We start from the raw sequence: 20,890 nt of genomic DNA on the forward strand, positions 1-20,890 counted from the left end.
CCTCCTGAGTAGCTGAAATTATGGCACCACCACCACCACGCCTGGCTCATTTCTGTATTTTTAGTAGAGATGGGGTTTCGCCAAGTTGGCCAGGCTGGTCTTGAACTCCTGACTTCAGGTGATCTGCCTGCCTCAGCCTCCAGAAGTACTGGGATTACAGGCATGAGCCACCACATCTGGCCCAATAAGTAGTTTTTATGTTGCACGAAAAAAGCAAATATACTGTCTGCTGTTGGTGATGATGAAGTCAATATAATAGTGAACTTGATAACAAAATGATTAAAGTAGGTCTCAGGGAATGGAAAATATATTAGGCATGACACGGATTCTTCAGACTTCTCCATGAGTGAACAATATTCTAAAATTATTTTGAAAGCTCCCCTACAGACGGTGGGCTATAGGACAAATAGGTAATTTTATTTTGAAGAGTGTACTGGTAAAACATAAGAATTCAAAAGCTCTCACCTGAGCAAATGCCTCTATTCATAGCTTTCACTGCCTTTTAAGTAAAAGTGTTCAGTTTATAGAAGTTTCTTCTGTGATGTGTTATTTTGTTTTCTAGTCAGCATTTTTTTTTTTTTAGATGCAGTTTTGCCAGTTAACTGGATTTGTAGGGCCCTTCTTGCACCGTGCATATATTGTTTTCGTAGGCATGTGTGCTAGCATACACACACACGCATATGCCCTGTGCCCTATATACTCAGCACACCTTTATCACCAAGCTGTCTCTCTCCCTTTGGTTCCAGACAAGTATCTTCCTGTCCCAGATTTTGTTTTCCCCATTAAAACTGTGTACTCCCTCCCCAGGTCTTTAATTTTTTAGGGCTCTGAATTCTTCATAATTTTTAGGGCTCTGAATTCTTTTATTCCTTTGGCCCCAGAGATTGACATGTCCTCTGTGGATCCAGAATGACCTCTAAACCTCCTTTTTGTAAGACACTTTTGTAAAACACTCAACTCTATTTTACCATGGAAAAAACGACTGAGTCACAAAACTTGATTTTTTTTTTTTTTTTGCATCAGAGTCTTGCTGTGTCACCCAGTCTGGAGTAGAGTGGCACAATCTCGGCTTACTGCAACCTCTGTCTCCCCATTTCAAGTGATTCTCGAGCCTTGGCCTCCCGAGTAGCTGGGATTACAGGTGCCCACCACTAGACCCGGCTTTTTGTATTTTTAATAGAGACAGGGTGTGGGGGGTCTCACCATTTTGGCCAGAACTCCTGACCTCAGGTGATCCGCCCACCTTGACCTCCCAAAGTGCCAGGATTATAGGCATGAGCCACCGCGCCTGGCCAAAACGTGATTGTTATAGTCAGAAGGAGCTGACAATCTTCAGATAAATTATGTCAAGAGTGAGGGTTTGACTCAACTTCAAGTATCTTTGGCATCCATGTTAAGAGTGAGAGTTTGACTCAACTTCAAATAGGCAGGAGACTTGGGCTAATAAGTTTTCCATTTGCGATAGGCACTTGACATATCCTAGAACAAGACTCCCAGCCTTGTTTTTCTTTATCTGAACCTCTTCCCACACAAGCATAATTTGCTTCAGTAGTGCTATACCTGTAGTTGTGATATTTAAATTTAATATTATTTAGAATTTCAATTTGAGCGCAATCTGTGTTTGGGATGAAGTAAATAACTCTGGTCATTCATACATCATCCACTGAACACATCTTGGGAAGACAGGAATGAATGGTCCACAGAATTCCTCTTAGAAGCAAGGGGTGATATTCAGAATAGTTAACAGCTGGTATGACATGGGGACATCCAAGCAGAAGGAGCCCTTGCTGCACCAGGGCTTAAGGGCTTAAACTTTCATTTGCTAGGCTGTGAGGAAGTTGCTTAGTCCCAGGAAAATGGAGAGGGCAGGGATGGTTGCCCGTGAGAAGCTAAGGGCAGCAGCTTTTATCAACTAATTCGGAATATTTCAGCAACCATTACAGCCACATCACTGGCTCCTGGCTGAGTACACTCTGCAGTGAGGTTCATTATACTATGGCTATAACAGTGTGGACCCCATCTCTCTGGAATAGTACATATTTTACATGAAGGGAAAAGGCTAACTTGCAACTTATTTGCATGAAAAATCACTTTACAAATACTTCCTAGTTTACTAGATTATTTCTCCAATAGTTTCTCAACTTTATCAAGATGTATTCGTTAAAACTGTGTGCTCTCCAAAATCGTCTACTGAATTTAAACCCACTGCACCCCACTTTGGACTATAATTGACTGGAGTTACTGATTGGAAAGGAAGTGGTAAACACCCCTAATATGCTGAGGGACTTACTCTGGCAGCTGCTACCACCTGTGGGGACCCTTGATGATGTTCACGCAGCTTTTCTGAGTGGCACATGCTGTTCCCTTCAATACTCCTTGAGGTGAAGAAGAGGACACCCCCTACCCCTGTGCACACACAGCTCCTGCTCTTTCCTGGGGCTGCACCCTGCTTGTGTTTCCAATGCAGGGATGTCAGATTCCAAAGAGGGCTCCCCAAGGCACTCCAGAGGCTTTAGCCCAGCACGTCCCAACCTTTTCATGCCATGGGACCCCTTTGGCAGGTTGCTGAAAACCATGGGCCTCTTCTCAGAATAAGGATTTTAAATACATAAAAGAAACCACAAGAGGTTACCAAAAAAGCCAATAATATTGAAATACAGTTAACAAAATGTTTTTTAAAATTTCTGCTAGAGCAATATATATGCTTCATTATTGACATATGTGGCTAATTGTCTAATAACTACTGTAATTTGAGATATTTGCAACAACTGTGATGTGATGTAAAACCAATGGTTTCTAGTGATTACTAAGTCATAAATACTTACCCTACTGCTACTGCAGTTTGTTGTCTCCGTTCGTAATGGCAAAACATGCTAAATGTCAGAGGTTAGTGAAAATTAAGATGTAAATTTTTTCTCAACCAAGTTCACAGTACCCTTGAATGAATTCTCTCTCCTCGGGTTAAGAACCCCTGCAGGATAAGGTTGCCCCTAGGGCCAACACCTCACTGGAGCCCCGCCTCATGTCCTAGAGGCAGGAGCCTTCATGCCACCCACACGGAACTCGGAGCTGTCTCTTGGCCCAGCAGTTCTCTCCACAACTAGTTCTTAAAGTTCGGGGCTAGGAAAGAAAGGCATCATCGCCTGAGCTCCTGGCGCCACTTTAAACAACCTATCCTTGACTTGCGTGACTTCTCCCACAAGCTCTCCTGGTCACCTGGGCAAAATCCTAGGTGATCTGGGGGCAAGGCGGAGCTTCGGTTTTCTGATCTGCAAAAAGAAACACCCACCTCATAGGACTGTTAGGATGAACTGAGGTAATGGCTGGGTTGTGTACATTATACAGCACGATCAAGGTGTGTGCTGTGATCATTTTTGAGGGTTAGGTCTTTGAGGACCCAGCACAGTCTACACAGCTGTAGTCCCGAAGTGTTGGGCACGCATTAAGCACTCCACAAACACCTGTAGAAATGAATGAATGACTTATGCATCTGCACGTGGGCCCACATCTGCGAGAACACGCTGCTCAGGCAATGAGGCCCGGTGCATCACCTGCACTTTTCTTTATAACGGGTACTAAAATCTCCCTTGCTCTGCGCTGCTCGGCAACCACAATTCTCTCCAGAGGGGGCGGCGGAGTGGGGCTGCTTCGCCGCGAGCTCGCCTCCGGGTCTCCTACGTCGTGGCTTCCGGGCAGGTACCGGGCGGCGGGAGAGGCGAGAGCCGGCGGGTAAGGTGCGGGCGGTGCGCCGGGCTGCCGGCGCGCAAGGAGGGGCGAGAGGGTGGGGAGGGGCGGGGCCGGCGTCCTCGTCACTTGATAAAACGCCTGCGAGTCTCCAGAGAACAACGGGCTCATTCAGCGGTCGCTAGCTGCCCGCGAGGGGGAGCGGCCGGACGGAGAGCGCGACCCGTCCCGGGGGTGGGGCTAGGCGCAGCGGCAAGAGGAGGCGAAGGTGGCCGCGGCGGTAGCAGCGCGGCAGCCTCGGACTCAGTCCGGAGCGCAGGGCGGCCGCTGCAGGTCCCCGCTCCCCTCCCCGTGCGTCCGCCCATGGCCGCCGCGGGGCAGCTGTGCCTGCTCTACCTGTCGGCCGGGCTTCTGCCCCGGCTCGGCTCAGCCTTCAACTTGGACGCTGAGGAGGACAACGTGATCCGGAAATATGGGGACCCCGGGAGCCTCTTCGGCTTCTCGCTGGCCATGCACTGGCAACTGCAGCCCGAGGACAAGCGGCTGTGAGTTCCCCGACCCTTCCCACCCCCACCGGCGCGCCGGCCTGCGCGCGAGGAGAGGCGAGGGCGCGCCCTGTTCCCGCCGGCCCCGGGGAGGAGTTGGCCGGTGGGTCGCGCCCGGGCCGGTGGAGGCGCACCCAGCGCTCAGCGCGCTCCGCTCCCCGCCCTGACCCGCTCCGCGCGGCGCCTCCCCCCATTCAGCTCGGGAAGGAGGAGCACCCGAGGGCTAGGCTGGGCCCCGGGAGAGTTTACTTTTTTTTCTGTTTTAAACAAAGTGCTTTCCGCCGGTCCTTCCCTCCGGGCATGTTTGCTGAGACCCCGGCAGGTGGCACGCTTTGCTGAGCTTCACGTGTGTGTTTGGGGCAGGGGTGGGGTGCGGGGTCACCGCAGCTCTGCTGTGGGTTTGCAGGGAGCGTAGTTCCAGGATGGTTCAGGCCTTTCCCAAACTCTCTGTGCACCCCGTCTCCCTCGCAGACTCGCGCGCCCCGCACAAGTTGGAAAGCCACTTTCCATGTGTCCTGCATGACTTTCCCAGCAAGGCGGGGGCGCTCCTTAGGATATACTTTTACGCGCCTGGAAAAAAAAAAAAAAAGGAATTAACCAAGCACCTGTTCTCTGGGCTAGATCAGCTGAGAAAACAAGTCTGAGTGATGTGCCCAGCCCCCAAAGTACCCGGCCGCACCCGAGACCCGCTCGGCTCCTGCGTTGGGCAGGCACAGCCAAGGGGTTAAAGCAAAATGTCCGATCTGAGCCTGGACTTTGCAAACAAGGTTTGAAAGGGACAACCCCCGACCGTAGCGGTAAACCTCCCAGGAGAAAGTGGAGACTGGCACTACGGGCCTCCCCTTTTATTTCTTAAACAGTATTTGGTTCCCACATGATCGAGCTATTTAAGCCGGAGAGGGTATGTTGGCGCTTAGTCGCCTTAATCGCTATGGGGCTGCATTCTTGATCTGTGCTACTGAAAAATAGGCTCTAGCAACAAAAGGTCTCCCCTCCCCACCCAGGCCTTGAGTTGAACCAGGACCTTCCAGGACCAACAGACCGGAGAAAGCAAAGTGCAGCCACAGTGAAGAGATTTTGTGTTTAGGAGAGGCGAATGGATTTTAGAACTGGAGGAAACCTCTTGATTTCAGCGGTTAACAACTTTGGAATTCGTGAATGTTGCAGCCCCTGAATTTTAGTCAGTAGTTTTTTTCTGATAACACCTGCTAGGTGAAGCACAGAAATTAGCTGGGGGTGGGGAAGCTCTAGGAGGGTGGTCTGAGGCTGTATGCCTGGCCAGCTGCTTATACTCTGCTTTCTTTCAGAAATAATTGTTGTTAAGCTGTAAATCTGAAATGAAAGGTTCCTGTTAACTCAGATAATGGATGACGTTTATTGTCTCGGAATACTTGGTGTGTAGAATTTGAGCTTGTCAGTGCAGAAATGATTGTGGGCCAGCAGAGGGAATTCATTCTCCTGGGCATTCTCTCTCTGCACCGGGGGCCCACTGAAACCGGTGGCTTCCTTGAAATACTTGTTCAAGCAAAAAGTGTGAAGGGAACGTACTGGGACGAGAAATATCCTGGCAGTAGAGATTTGCAAAACGTTACTTTGCCAGGAATCTGTGTCGTGAAGGTTAGCAGCATGCTTGCTAAAACTTGTTACTGCTGCTGGGCTTCTCTGGTAATAGAGCGGAGGCAACTCCTCCCGAGGTAAGGATAAGCCTGCAGTGGGGTCTGGTGCCTTCTAGAAATGCTCTTTTTAGCAGCTGACAGAGGGGAGAGGCCCCGTATAAGGAAGACTGTATGTTTCCTGGAGTCCAAAGGCAGTGTCCAGGCTTTAAAGAGGCTGTGGTTTATGTCACGTGCTGCCCTCCCCCATGCTTTTGTAAAGTGTTCCAGCTTCAGGAGTAGCATTGGTCTTCCCAGGAGAACCAGCACACACAGACCATAGCACAGGTCAGTTGTCACCTTTGACAGTAAAGAATGTGGGTGTAAATGGCAGAGCCAGTAAGATTGAGAAAACTTCTGGACCAGCTTCCTAAATTCTATGGAAAAACTCAGTGGGGGTCTTTCAGGGACCTGCTGGGAGAGAGACCTAAGCTGAGATTCCTTGTTGGCCTTTTATTAGCAGCTGTTAATTTACTTTGAGCTTTAATTTCTTTATCTGTAAAATGAAGATGTTACTGCTTACTGGGGTTATTATGAGGATTAAGAGATAATATGCAAAGTGCTTAATGCCTGCCTGGCATGGGTACTTGCTAAATGGTAGCTGTTAATGATCATTTAAGAAGCAGTAACTGTGTACCTACTGTGTGTCAGGTACCTTACAAGGTGTCTTAAACATTCTGTGATTGTAAGATCGCCTCAGAGTAAAGCCAAAGGTTATTGTTTTGGGGTAATGATATTTTAAACTCAGTCATGTTTACGAAACCCATGTTCAAAGCAACTTAACTTTAATAGGTCTTAATTAGAGTTATAACAAAAGTGAGTTTAATGAACAGGGGACTTTGAGGAAGGAGAAGTAAAATATCAAAGATGCATGGGACCGTCAGATAAATGCACCGTCATAGAAGACCTATCATAAATTTTTGTAGTTTAAATTTTCTATAGTGCCTTTAACTCTTCAGTCACATTTTAAACTCTAGTTATGACTTTATGACAGAATAATATTGTGTCAGAGAGCCTCAGAACATGTCGGGTGTTCCTAAAGCTTTGGAGACTATAAAATTGAAGTAGATACCGTAAAACTTCATCCAGGTTTTCAGGCTGTGTATTAAAGAAGTTTCAGACTCCAAAAGATTACTCAATGGTCAGCCGAGTTGGTCTGCCGAGTGACTGAGGTCAGGGGCTGAGCACCTTGGACTCTTTAATTTCTCTTAGGTAGTTAAGATTGAGTCATCTCCAGAGGTGGAAGGTATATGATGATGACGGTGGGTATATCCAGCCTATGAATCATCACTCTTAGCTCTTCTGGGAAGAGATGGAGCTATATATGACCACAGGGAAGAACCTAGAAGGAGATCTATAAGAGATAGTTTCATGAAGTCATTTTGGATTTCTGCCAACCATCATTTTCTTTATGGGGTCTCTCTCTCTGATCACCACCGTCTTCCAGAAATGCTCCAGGCCCACTGTCTGTTCTGTTCTGACCCTTACTAGGTTTGTTCTTGACTTTTCTCAGACCTGTCATGTTCCGTCTCTTAAAATCATATTTTCTGAACCAGAGATTATCTAGTCCAACTGCCTCTCTTTACAGACCGAAGCTGAAAGTTCAGCTTGAGCAGAATCTTAACAGAATGTGGATTTGAATTTGATGTCTCTGACCCATGCTGGTACCATCTTTAAATAGAAAAGCCAGAAATGTTCCTCAGACCTGGAGAAATCGGCAAGCGTCTGAATTTTGGAAGTGTACTATATTGTGTTGATTTATCAAACTGCTTTCCTATATGCATAGGCCAGGGCTATCTATTTAAGTATTGGTGCCTGGACTCTTACTATTGATGCTATTCCAGCTGGCCTTGGAACAAGTTCTGGGTCCGTCCGTCCTTTGCCTGCCCCCACCCCATTCCCTTCTGAAAAAGCCCAGTGAAGTGTGGCTATAGCTAGCCAAGAATCAGAGCTGTATTCAGGATGTGTACCTAAGCACTTGCTTCCTTGCATTTATTCACTCGGAGTGCCATGTGGCCCAGGGCCATCTTCCAGGGATTGCTGGGTCACCTTGAATGCTAAGAGTAGAGAAAAAGCCAAAACGGGCAGCGAGACTTACAGGAAGTCTTAGGACTCTGCAAGAAAGCAGAAATAGGCAAGTTTAATTTTAACACAGGCTGGTGTGAGACCAAGTAATGACAGGATTGGGGAAAAAAAGGGTCAACATATTTATATGGTATAAATAATTTGTTGAGGAAGTCAGGTTAAATGCTTATATAAAAGGATTCCTTTATTATAAAGAAGCGGTTATCCTGTGTTCTCAGTTATATAGACTCTCTTAGCATAACAATATATTGAGATTTAATTTAAGCTTTAATAACCAAATAGTACCAGAATTGTGGCGCATGGTTCCCTCAAGACCTCGGCTCACCATGTTACTGTGGACAGTGAGGCCAGTGAATTATTTGGTATTTTCAAGAGGGACAGTGAGACAAAACAGAAAATACTGTCGTAGGCTTAGATGACAGGGTCAGTTGTGCCTGAAACACTGATTTAGTGCTGAATTGGCCCATTTTAAGCATATAATCATAGCTTAAGAATCAGTTTAAAATTTCCCTATTCTACACTAAAGCAATGTCTTAACTCCTTTGGATGTCTGTAGCACGTTGTGTCTGACAATTCTGATGGTTTGTGCTTAACTGTTATCCACTATCTTTACGAGATGATCTAATCTCTCCCAACTGGATTATAGGTTGTGTGAGGGCAGGGGTCTTACATTCATTTCTTTGCCTGCTAGCACCTAGCATATGCCTTGCAAATACAATAGAGTCTGATATTGTACACTCAATTTAACCTGTGAAATCAACTCTTTTCTGCTGAGGGTGAAGAGGGAGAAATCCCTTTCTCTAACCCTTCGCCCTTCCTTGCTCAGGCCTCGGTGTCTTCTGCCTCCGAGGAAACAGAAGCTATAAGCTTAGCGAAGAAACACACAAGAAGTTAATTCTTGGTTTTTGATTTTTCAAAGGCAGGGGTTCCAGCTAAGGGATTTTCATGAGTGATTTTAAGTTACACTTGGCTTTTGCCCTAAAGGCAGACTTTAGAACCTAACCCCAGAAATACAGGCTGACCTACACTGCAGTGGTTATTCAGGACTTGCTGAGGTGGTTGGTTGTTATGAGGCTGGATAGAGAAGGATGGCTGTGGAATAGAGATCCTTCTGAGAGCAAGTTGACGGGAGTGTGGGAGTCAAATGGAAGTGTGCAGTACATGTGTGAAGTCACTTGTGAATTGATAGCAGTAGGTTTATTTCTTCAAGGATAGTAAGGGAATCTTGGATGTATTTAACTCTTTCGGTAGGATGGTGGGAAGGCTGCTTCCCCACTCCAGGGGTGAGCCTGGGAGCCATAGTGTGGGATCTGGGAATCTGTGTAGCACCCCCGCTGGCTCCTGGGAGGATGATGGTAAAGATTAAGTACTGCAGCAGTGGGAAGTGGATGTAGTCTCAGTCCCCAGTGCCCATCTTCCCTTTCTGGGCTTGGGTACAACTCAGGAATCAAATAACTTTATATCTGGAAGGAAGCTTAGGGGTTCTGAAACCTGGCTGGTCTTCAGGGTAACTACTTGGGCAACCTTTTATAAAAGTGTGATTCTCAGCCCAGCCCAGATCTGTTACGTCAGTTTCCATAAGTGTGCTCCAAGAATCTGTTCTTAAAGTCTTCTTCGTTTGAGTCAGACTAGCTTTTCTCCTTTACACAGAAGGCAAAGTATAAAGTAGTGACTAAGAGCAGAGCCTAGAGCCAGGTGGGATGAAACCCTTTTCTGCCATTGACTAGCTATGACTTTGTGCAGGATTCCTAACCTTCCTAGGCCTTCCTGCCTTCAGCTGTGAAGCTAGGATCCTCGCACATTAGAGTAGTCCTGGTCCAGAGGGAACACTTTGTGTTTGTTAAATAGGTGAGGAAACCAAGACTGTAAGAGGTGCAGTGGCCGTAGCATGTTGGGCAAACTTGGTCTTCAGTCTTCATCTTCCCTGCTTCCCGGTCTGTGTTGTGTGTGTGCTTTCTCCTTTTAGGTTTGGTTTTCATCATGTTTAAGTGTACATTCTCCCTTTCTTCCATTCCATTCTCCAGTTGGAAAGTGTGTCTCAGAAGAGCCGTGCCTTCTACTTAGCAGCCCTTCATAGCCACTAAGCCATAGATAAATCCCAGTGAGGTCTCAGTGTTCAGAGATGAGTGGACAGATGGGTGCACAGACTGGCGGGGCAGTGACTGCGGGCTGGATACCCAAGGAGGGTGGGTGGTGCAGTTACAGGATGGGCTTACTGCTAAGGAATACCACCTATCTGGTTTCCAGGCCTTCTTAGACCTCTATGACCTTGAAAGCACCCCCACACCCTCATCCCTAGGAGGCTGGATAACTTGCACAACACCCAGGGCAGGTTTGAAGACGATTTATTTTTCTTAGTTTTTTGCTTGGCACTAATGTTTGCTAGGAAGGAGCTTGTGGATTATTGATGACAAGACTGCCTGAGGTTGGAAAGTAGGTGGGCAGAGTATGGAAGTAGTGTTTCCTTCGCAGGTTTGTTTGTTAAACTGGCATTTAGATTTACAGACACTGATCTCTTGGAACTAAGTTAAAAGGCTAATTGTTAATTAGCCCTGAACTGGGGCAGGTAGATGGGCCTCTCACCAGCGTGGGTCCCTGTCAACCTAATAACAGGGCTTGATAACCACCATCAAATCTGCTGTCTGGCTTTTCCGGTTAGATAAACAAAGCAAGATGATCTCAAACCAGCGTACCGATTCCGAGGTTGGCATGTTTGTAGAAGACTGTTTACAGGCCACAGTGTGGCAGCAGACCCTCCCCAGTTCAGCCCCGTGCCAGATTCCAACGTTGGGTCCCACTATCGCTTCATCTCATCCTAAATTGGCAAGAAGACTGTTTAGAAAACGAAGTCTCTCAAACCAATTAAATGGTGAAGATGACTGTTCTGAATTAGGGGAATGGGAGGAAGTACCACTAAATGCAAGTACAAAAGGCAAAAACTCGTGACGTGGAGCCATGGGTATCTGCTTGCATGTTTATTTGCCAACCGGCTAGTATATTTTGCATGTCATACAATCTGAAACTTACTTTTTTGAAAAGCCATTTCAGATATAGTATAAGAAAAGCCTTTGAGAGAAACATGCTTTCTAAGCCTGGGAGTATAGAAATAAAAATAAACTTTGCAATAATTTGAAAGGGGCACACTGGTTAGTGATTTGAAGAGTAAGGAAGCACCCGGTAATGCCTCTTTACCCAAGAGCTGTGTTTGCGTTGCTCGGTGATATCAATGTCACTGTGGTTTCTTCATTTTGAAAAGGACGTTCATTTGTACTGAGGTTGTTTTAAGTGTGTGTGTTTGAGAGAGATGGAAATGATAATAAACATTTCAGACCCAGAGGGTAGAATGTCACCGAACCTAAGCTTTCCTGAGCCAAATACCTCCTTTGTTCTTGCAGAATCAGGAGCCCTTCTCTTGCGGATATGCTGCCATTATGATAAAGTATTGTGATGTAAAGTTAACAAGAGGATCCTTATCCAAGTGAATCACAGCCAAGGGGTGGAATGGTTGGCCTCTGGCATGGATGCCCCATTCAGCAGCACTGAGAGTTTGGAGTTGTTCTGTTCTCCTTCCTCCTTGCTGAAGGTAGTAAGAAATCCTCCCTAGGCCCCATTCCCCTGATATATCTTGTTGGGTGATGGCCTGTTACTGGCAGTGTGATTATGTATGTCCCTTTAGAACAAAGGTATCAAAACAATAAAAGTTGTGAAATGGAAATGTTTAGAATTCTGCAAGGCTCCAGAGAGATTAGAGATAGGTAGGAAAAAGGCCATTGTTTTCCAATCAAAGGTGCTGAAAACCTGTTGATTGGACCTAAGGAATCCAGCTTTGCTGTGATACAAAACCCAAGAGTTTTCTTTTTCTTTCTTTCTTTTTTTTCTTTTTTTTTAAACAGTGTCTCATTCTCTTTGCCCAAGCTAGAGTGTAGTGATGCGATTTCACCTCACTGCAGCCTTGACCTTCTTGGGCTTAGGCAATCTTCCTACCTCTGCCTCCCGAGTAGCTGGGACTACAAGTGTGCAGCACCATACCCAGCTAATGTTTTTTGTATTTTTAGTAGAGTCAGAATATCACCATGTTGGCCAGGCTGGTCTCGAACTCCCGGACTGTGGCAATCAGCCCGGCTTGGCCTCCCAAAGTGTTGGGATTACAAGTGTGAGCCACTGTGTCCAGCCCCAAGAGTTTTCAAAAAAGGAAGAGTTCCAAGAGGCTCAGAAGTGATCAGGTGGACATGCAAAGACATAATTCTAGGAAAGGGATATTATTAATATTTGCCAGTGAGGCCTCGTTACTGCTGTTGAGACTAGGCCCAGGTGCTGACTTAAGACAATACTTTGAAAAAGTTGAGAGGCTTAAAGACCTGGGTGATGAATGAAGAAGACTTCCATGAATTTACAAGTGCAAAGAGAGATGGGTCTGGGCACTGCTGGGCCTTTTAGAGGCGCAAGGACAGTGGCCTTGGGGAAGGCTGAAGGAGACACCTATTGAATTAGATGGTGCCAAGACTGAGGGAGGACTTTTGGGAATCCCAGACTAGAGAAGTGTTTTAATGCCAAGAACATGGGAAAGCCATTTCAGATACTGTATCAGATAAGCCAGCTTAGAAAGAAAAGTACCTTCTAAGGCTTGCCCTCTATTTAGAAAGGGCTGCTACAGAGGTTAACTGAGAAGGGGTTGTAGGAATGTGGAGAGGCATTGTGAGGACCCTCATTCAGGATGATCTGGGAGGTAAGGTCTGAGAGACAATGATCCCTCTCCCCAAGCTTAGCAGCCATGCCAGAAGCCAGCTGAGAAGGTTTTTCAATATTGTAGAATATGTAAGCTCTGTAAGCTCATTTATTTCTCTGTGTGTGTACATGTTGATTTATACTTGTTTTCTGTTTTAACCCAAAAGAAATAGGGATTTTTGTCTTTATTTGAACAACAGGGGAATGTGCTCTAGACCTGCCAGAGAAACCATGGCCAGCTTTTTGGGGTTTTCCTATAGAAATTGTTCATTCAACAGATACTTACTGAATATTTACTATGTATTTGGCATAGTTCTAGTGCTGGGGCTACAGCAGCAAATAGACAACATCCCTGCCTATGTTCTGACTGGGGAGACAAACCATAAACAAAAAAGTGTGTTATGTTAGATAGTAATAATTAATGCAGAAGTGTTAATGCAAGGGAGGGGAGAATGGTTGGTGTGATCTGCAAAAATAAAGTGGAGAGAGGGAACAGGGAGGTACAGATGGGGAGGGAAGTAGTCAGCAATAGGGCCACCTGGGAAGACTTTGCTGAGAAGGTGAAGCTGCCTTCCTGGCAGAGAGAATGGTGAACACAAAGGCCCTAAGGCAGAAGCATGTTCAGGCAAAGCAGCAAGTCTCCTTGGAGGCAGATTGTATAGGGCCTTATGGATCATCGAATGACTGGCTTTTACTCGTGAATGAGATGGGGGAGAGCATTGGAAGGTTCTGAGAAGAGTAGGACATGACCTCACCTGGATTTTACATGGATTTCTCTGGCCTGCTGCCTTGAGGGTAGACTGTATGAGGACAAGGATAGAAGTAATGATACTAACTAGGAGGCTCCTGTAATAAACAGATGGTGCTTTGGACCAATGTGGCAGCAATGAAGATAATAAAAAGTGCTTGGATTCTGGATATGTCTTGAAAGTAGAATCAACAGGATTTCCTGTGGACTAGATATCAGTTGGGACAGACAGAGAGAAGAATGTGTCCAAAGTTTTTGATCTGAGCAGCTGGAAGGATGGAGTTCTATTATGGTTTGGAGAGAAATGTGAGAGGAATAGATTTTGGGGGCAGGGCAGGAGTATGGTTTTAGATGTGTCAGGTTTGGAGTGTCTAGACAACCAAGTGAGTTATTTAGGCAATTGAGTAAGCAGCTGAGTCAGTTTAAAAAATTGAATTTAAAAGCCTGAAATTCAGTTGGAAAGGTTTGATTGGTGATGCAAGTAGAGGAGCCTCTAGGTTGTGCTTAGAATGATGAACTGATGAGGGCACCAAGGACGGGGACCGAGGCCTGAGCCCCATGGTGTTCCTACACATGGAGGTTAGGGAGAGCCCTGGAGACTGACACCTATGGCAGGAGGAGAGGGAGGGAGTGTGTGGTCCTGGAAGCCACATGATGGTGTTTCAGAAAGGAAGTGAAAGATCATTTATATCAAATGACAGTTACTGAGATTTGATCACGAGATTGGCAGTGTAGAAGCCACTGGTGACCTTGTGAGAGCACTGATGGGGAGGAGTGGGAGCAATGCCTAATTGGAGTGGGTTTGTGAGAGAACAGGAGAGAAGGAATTGGAGACCATAGGAACTCTTGAGGGGTTTTTCTGTAGAGGGGAGCAGAGCCATGGGGACTGGAAGGGGAAATAGTGGGTTTTTGTTTTGTTTAACATGGGAGAAGATTATAGTGAGCTGGTTTGATGAAGATGATTCGGTCAAAAAGGAAAAGTTAATGCAAGAGAGGGGAGAACTGTTGGTGTGACCTCACCAACCGAGTAGGTGAGAGAGAACGTACTGTGGGGGAGCTGGCCTGATGACTGGAGCAAGGGTAGCTCATAACAATCAAGAGGAAGAAAGGCCAGATGAGGGGCACCGATGCAGGTGGGTGACTAGTTGTCCTGGTGGAAGGGCACCAGGTTTCTCCATGCTTCTAATTTCTCAGTGAATAATAAGTCATTAGCTCTAAGTTACTCGGTAGTTGTGTAAAAGTTTGCCTCATTGGGAGTAAGAACTTCACTGAGGCAGATGGATGTGGGTTTGAATCCCAGCTCCTTTACATTCTATGGATTTTGATGTTGGACAAATTACTTGTCTTCATTGGTCAACTGGAGGTACTAATAGCACCTACCTCAAAGGGTTGTGAACATTAAAGGTGAGGATAAAGCACTTAGCAGAGTGCCTGGCACATCCAATCAACGTCAACCTTTACTGTTATGGGTCTCTTAAAGTAAGATATGAACGTAATTCCCTCACACTGGGGAGTTTTTGTAGCTCTCTTATGTTTTCAGTCCGGTGGACAGCAGAGGTTACCCTTTGGGGGCCAGGTCCAAGGTTAACTTTCCCTATGGAAGACTGCAACTGGAGGGCAGTCCACAGGCCACCGTGAAGTATACATTGTCTTGACGAAGACAGGAAGGGGAAATACGGGACTTGGAAGAAGAAAGAGAAGATGGCAACATGTCAAAACTCTTTGGCAATCTGCAGACCTTTGTGCTATATTTGAGCTACAGAGAACCACGGCTTTTTATTTTGAGGTCTTACAAGCCTCATTTTAGGTGTGGAGAGAGCTCTTCCCATGTGGGTCTGCAGGTCCAGAATTGGGTAGTGCCTTGGATGGCACAGTATTGGTGTATCCTGCAGGCTGAGTGGACAGGAGGGGGTTGACACAGGGTGCCTGTAGTACAGGGTGGAAGCCAGCTCCGGGAACACAGCAGGAGAGCCAAGGCTGTGCTTCCTATTCCTGCTGGCCTGGTTGACTTGTCTTTGTAATCCTAGTCAATGTATTCAGCATCTCACTGCATATATTGAATAAAAAAGGACACATGGCCTTCTTGAATTTTCAGGAGTGTAGAAAATGAGGTTAAATCTGCACTTTGGGTTTTAAAATATTGTCCTTTTTCAAATTTCTTCTTTCAAGATGATTGGTATAGACCTTGAGGGAAAGCTGAATCCAGAAGGAAATAGAGACTATCTTTGGAATTTTGCAAAAATGTGAGTCATCAGGACTTGGGCATCCATTCCCCTGGTGTGCTGCAAATCAGATATGAAACATCTGCCTGAGGTGGCATGGTGATGGTATAAAAGCTTCATTATAGTACAAAATGAAGTGTGTGCTTATACAAAACACATTGCAAGCTTTTGGTGGTTGCTTTGCAGTATACCTCTATATATGTTCACCTGCCTCCATCATACAATGCTATTGTGAAAATGGCGGGGAAGCACTGACCAGCTCAACCTTTTCTCTATAGAAAGAAGACTGAGACCCAGAAAAGTGAAGTGACAGCTAGTCGGTGGCAATGTGGGCCCTGAAACCTAGCTCCCAGTGCCCAGTCCACCTGATGGTATGCCATACACATGTTCCATTTGGTGAAATAGCCCATTCTTGGAGTTAAACTTGTGCCACATAAATCTTGCCTTTGATAGAATAGTTATCTTGGGTTTTTAAATGTCCCCTATATAGTGGGCTGGGAGAGGTAGCAAATACAGCCACTGTCACCCTTTCCGTGCTTACTAGGGCACTCCAAATGACCATAAAACATTTTTTCAGTGGAGTCTCAGAATTCTTCAGGTCAACGTTGGTCAGCCTTCACTGTTGTGTGGGTATTTGCAAATAAGGCAGCACCTGTTTGCCCTCTTGGCCTTTCTAAATCCTGTGCATATGGAAGGCACCCTATAAATGTCTGCCTGATGGATATGATTCCTGTTGATTTGTGAGCTTCCTAAGAACAAGACGTCAGTCTTGTTCATTTTTGGTTCAAATCTAATACATAGAAATGGACATTCAGTAGGTATTCGTTGAGCTCTTTGATTCCCCAAATACATTAAAGGCTTTTAGAGAATAAGAACCAGGGTAACCATTTCTTTAGAATGATCTTTTACACGCTGGTACTTTGAAAAAAAATTGTGGTAAAATATACATGACAAAATTTTTTTTAACCATTTTAAAGTGTATGATTCAGTACTGTTAAGTATATTCACATCATTTCTTGCCTGGAAATGATGTTGTTTCATATTATGAGGCCATAAAGTATTGATAAGCTAAGCAAACTTTAACTCAATATATGATTGTGCTAAATCATATATCATTAATACTATATTCTAATGTGTATTAGTGGCAATGAAATTAAAAGTTTAACATTTATGGTACAAGTTGAAATTTAGTCTCAAAGCTTATTGTGTGTTTTTCCAATCTGGTTAAGGACTGCTATGAGTTGAATTCAGCAGTTGTATACCTGGCACCTTTGAAAAACCAAGTAATTTAAGTTTTTAATTGAGTAACAGAAAATTGCAAGTGATAAAATGCCTGGCTATATTAGCTTATTTGTCATTTATATGTTGTTAGTACTCCTTAACTCTTGGTAGCTTTAAGATGAAACCAAGAGTGGTTTTAGTTGCATTCTGTGTTTCGGTTGAAGCTGAGGCTTGATTTGTGGCTTTAAGTTTGAAAGGAAGAGACTGTTTGTTCAGGGAACACCAATTGGACTAACAGCTGTCCTTTGTAGGAAGGTCATCTTTAGCTTGTCTTGCAAATACTTTCCTTGTTCATTAATTCCTGCTCCCCACCCTTCTTCCTTTAGAGCCATGTTAATCTATTACCTGGGAGCAGCTCTAGATTCTTGAGTTTGTAATGACTAATTTCTCTGTTGCTCTCATCCTGTTGAGTTTAATAGGCTGTCTTTTTTCTTACTGATGTTTTCATGATGAGATTTCTAATAAGCTATTTGGGAGCTATCAGAATAGAAACTGATAAATATTATATATCTATTAGCTGTCAGAATAAAAGCTTACTGAGGGTTCTGAACTGTGAGGCCACTGAAGGCAGGGGCTTGGGTCTGATTTTTCTGTGTTTGTTTAGAGCTTTAACAGAGCCTGACACTTGAACCTCTTAAAAATATGCTTTAAAATAAATCTAAATTCAGCCAGGCATGGTGGCTCATGCCAATGATCCCAGCACTTTGGGAGGCTGAGGTGGGAGGATGGCCTGAGCCCAGGAACTCAAGGTGAGAGTGAGCTATGATTGTGTCACTGCACTCCAGCCTGGGTAACAGAGTGGAGACTCTCTCTTAAAAAAAAAAAAAAAAATCGGATCCCAGTGCGTAAGACATAGGTGTTTTCATCTGTGAAAGAGAGTAGACACATTCTAGTAATACCCAATGTTTTTGTGAATTTATTTACAATTGAAACTATTTGCCACTTGCAGAAGTTGGGAAGGAACTTGGGGAATGGCCTAGAAAGGTAGACCATCACCCTCATTTCGTAGAATAAGAAACGGAGACCTAGGATTTGTCATAGTCCTGCAGACAGCTACAGACACAGTTGTGCCCACAGCTCCCTTGTCCTGAGTTGTTACTGCTTCATTTTCCGCTAGAACCCCATCCCGCCCTCACCCCTAAGCAGAGGTCCACCTAGCTGATGTGTCTGTTTTTATAAAATGTCACCAGAAGCTTAAGCACATCTGTTTGTGTCCCACCAAACTTGTCTGAATCTCTTTCTCGTCATAGAGAGGTGCCATCCTGAGTTGCTCAGATGATAAACATTTCTCCATTAGAAACTAGGCTTGGATTTGCCTGTAGCCACAAATCCAGAAGCAGCTATGTGTTCCCCATATTGGTCACCAACGCCTGCGTCCTGTTGCTGAATAAGGAGTCCTGGTTACCGCCACACCCCTCATTCATTGCTTTAGATTAGATGAAAGGCAGGCGCCTGACTCAGGCCACGACTCACTCTGCTTGGGTAAACCCAGCTCCTCCCAGTAGGAAGTGATTGCCCCAGGCAGGTTGAGGAGTGCCCATGGTATCCAGGACTAAAGCATTTGGACCCTGCAGCTATTTATAAACAGCACTTTACAGTGCTTTCTGTCTGAATATTGGGACTCCCCTGGAATGGACAGATTCAGTCCCTTCTGAAAGGAGGGTGGGTTGAAGGGTGAGGAGTTTGTGTTGGATGTATTTTCAGAGCTGAAAGGTTCCCCTGAGTGCTGTCAGTGCCATGGGTTTATAGGGAAGGTTAGAGTTCCTCTCTCTGATGTCATTGCATCTTTATGCTGTAGCTCACTTGACTGTGGGACTCTGTAGGAAGGCTTATCTACTTTTCAGCTGTTGTACCTCTTTTCTTCCATGTAGTTTGGCCTCTGCCTTACATTCGCTCTTTATTGTAATGCCCTGGTTGCCAGCACAGTGCCTGGCCCACAGTAGATACGTTTTTGTGAGCTTGCTTTACTGATGTGTTGTCATGCCTCTGGAACAGGCTGTAAAAATCAATCTTTGACTCTTTTTGCCAGCAACTGCCTACATAAAGAGAGCATGTGTGAGCTTGTTTTATGCAATTATAAGGTTTGCTTCATGACTTGTGGGCACTGATTTTTTTTTTTTTTAACCTCATTATCTCCGTCATTTTCTCTGCAAGATTTTTAGTGACCCCCATGTCCATGGACTGACTTCCATTTTTAAAATTTCATTTTTATTTTTGAATAGGTAGTACAGTCACATGATACAAATATTAAAACTACAAAGATGGAATGAAAGTCAGCCTCCCAACGTTGATCTCCAGTCACCCTATTCTTCCTGGATGCAGCCATTGTTTCACCAGCTTACTGTGAATCCTTCAGAGCCACCTATACATTTACAAGCAAATATGTACATAGTGGTTTTTTAAAATTTTTTTTTTTTTACTCATTTGCCATGTAGATTCTTCTGCACCTTGCTCTTTTTCTCCTGGTATGTTTTAATGCCTGTTCAATCTTGTAAATAAAGAGCTTCCTAAGTATTTTTAATCTCTGCCTAATACTCAGTTTTGAGGATGAACTATGATTTATTTAACCCGTTTGGGTATTCAGATAATTTCTAATCCTTTGCTGTTAAAAGCAGTGCTGCAGTGAAGAACTTTGTGCTTCCCTCATTTCACCTTAAATGGGGGATTAATTAATTCCTAGTGCAGAGTTGCCTGGCCAGCGTTGTTGTTTTAATGGTCATGGCTGATTCTGGAGGAGTGACTGCCCTCATTCCTTTCTATCCTAACCATCTGATACGACCAAAGGCTACGCTATCAGTGGGTTTAGTAGAGTCTTTTTCAACAATAGAGTTGCCAGCCTTATGCCCAAGCTGTTGGATCCCTGAAGGCTTCAGTGTTTGTGCCCTAGCTGTACTTTACCCTTGTTAAAATGTATGTGTTAAAATTAGAGTGGCTTGTTGGAATATATAAGATTGCATATAGTGTTTCATGTTTCATCACTGTGTTAAGAGTTTACAAAGTTACTTGACATTATTTTTTCTTTTTTGAGACAGGGTCTCACGCCCTTGCCCAGGCTGGAGTACGAGTGGCGCAATCACGGGTTACTGCAGCCTCAACCTGCTGGGCTCAGGTGATCCTCCCACCTCGGCCTCCTGAGTACCTGGGACTACAGGCATGCACCACCACGCCTAGCTGATCTTTGTATTTTTTGTAGAGATGAGGTTTCACCATGTTGCTCAGGCTGGTCTCAAATTCCTGGGCTCAAGTAATCCTCCCACCTTGGCCCCCAAAGTTCTGGGATTACAGGTGTGAGCCACCGTGCCTGGCCCATCGTTTCATTTGATCCTTGCAACACCCTATGAGAAAATTTAGATAGAACGATTTCACAGATAATCCTTAGTGATACTCAGCTAACGAACGGGTGGTACTGCCAGGACTTGAACCCACCATTCTTGTAACTTTCTTGGTATTTCTGGTTGTGGTTGTGGCCTGCCGGTTTGTTATGGGGCAGAAAAGAAGATGGAAGCTTTCTGGAGGTAGCTGCTACAGGCATACACTGTATTATCTCAGCAATAACAAGTCCAAGTAGGACTGATACGGTATACACAAATAAAGAAGTAGTAGTTGCTGAAATATTGAAATAACTTTCATTCTAGTTGGTACAGGTTGAGTATCCCAAATATGAACAACCAAAACCTGAAATGCTCCAAAGCTGGAAACTTTTTGAGTGTTTTTGAGTGCCTGCCAACATGACGTGCAAGAGAAACATTCATTTTAGCATTTCGGATTTTGGATTTTTAGATTTGGGATGCTCAGTAGGTATTAATGCAAATATTCCGAAATCCAAAAAAAAAAAAAAAAAACCAAAACCAAAAACACCCAAAAGCCCAAAACACTTGTGGTCCCAAGCATTTCAGAAACATACTCAACCTGTAAATAGCTCTGTCCCAAACCACCTGAGTTTGCTTC

At 44.8% G+C, this 20,890-nt stretch overlaps 1 protein-coding gene across 2 annotated transcripts in view; it reads left to right on the forward strand.

The window, feature by feature from the left end:
- Positions 1-3,894: 3,894 nt before the first annotated feature.
- The window catches only part of ITGA6 (integrin subunit alpha 6), a 79,270-nt gene continuing 62,274 nt past the window's right edge, over positions 3,895-20,890 (forward strand). For both annotated transcript variants that reach the window (XM_007965371.3, XM_007965370.3), the window contains exon 1: positions 3,895-4,229. In XM_007965371.3, coding sequence (XP_007963562.2) covers positions 4,048-4,229 — 182 coding nt within the window. In that variant the 5' untranslated portion in view covers positions 3,895-4,047. The remainder of the gene's footprint in view (positions 4,230-20,890) is intronic.

This window comes from Chlorocebus sabaeus, chromosome 10 (assembly GCF_047675955.1).
Source record: "Chlorocebus sabaeus isolate Y175 chromosome 10, mChlSab1.0.hap1, whole genome shotgun sequence".
NCBI classification, from domain to species: Eukaryota; Metazoa; Chordata; class Mammalia; order Primates; family Cercopithecidae; genus Chlorocebus; species Chlorocebus sabaeus.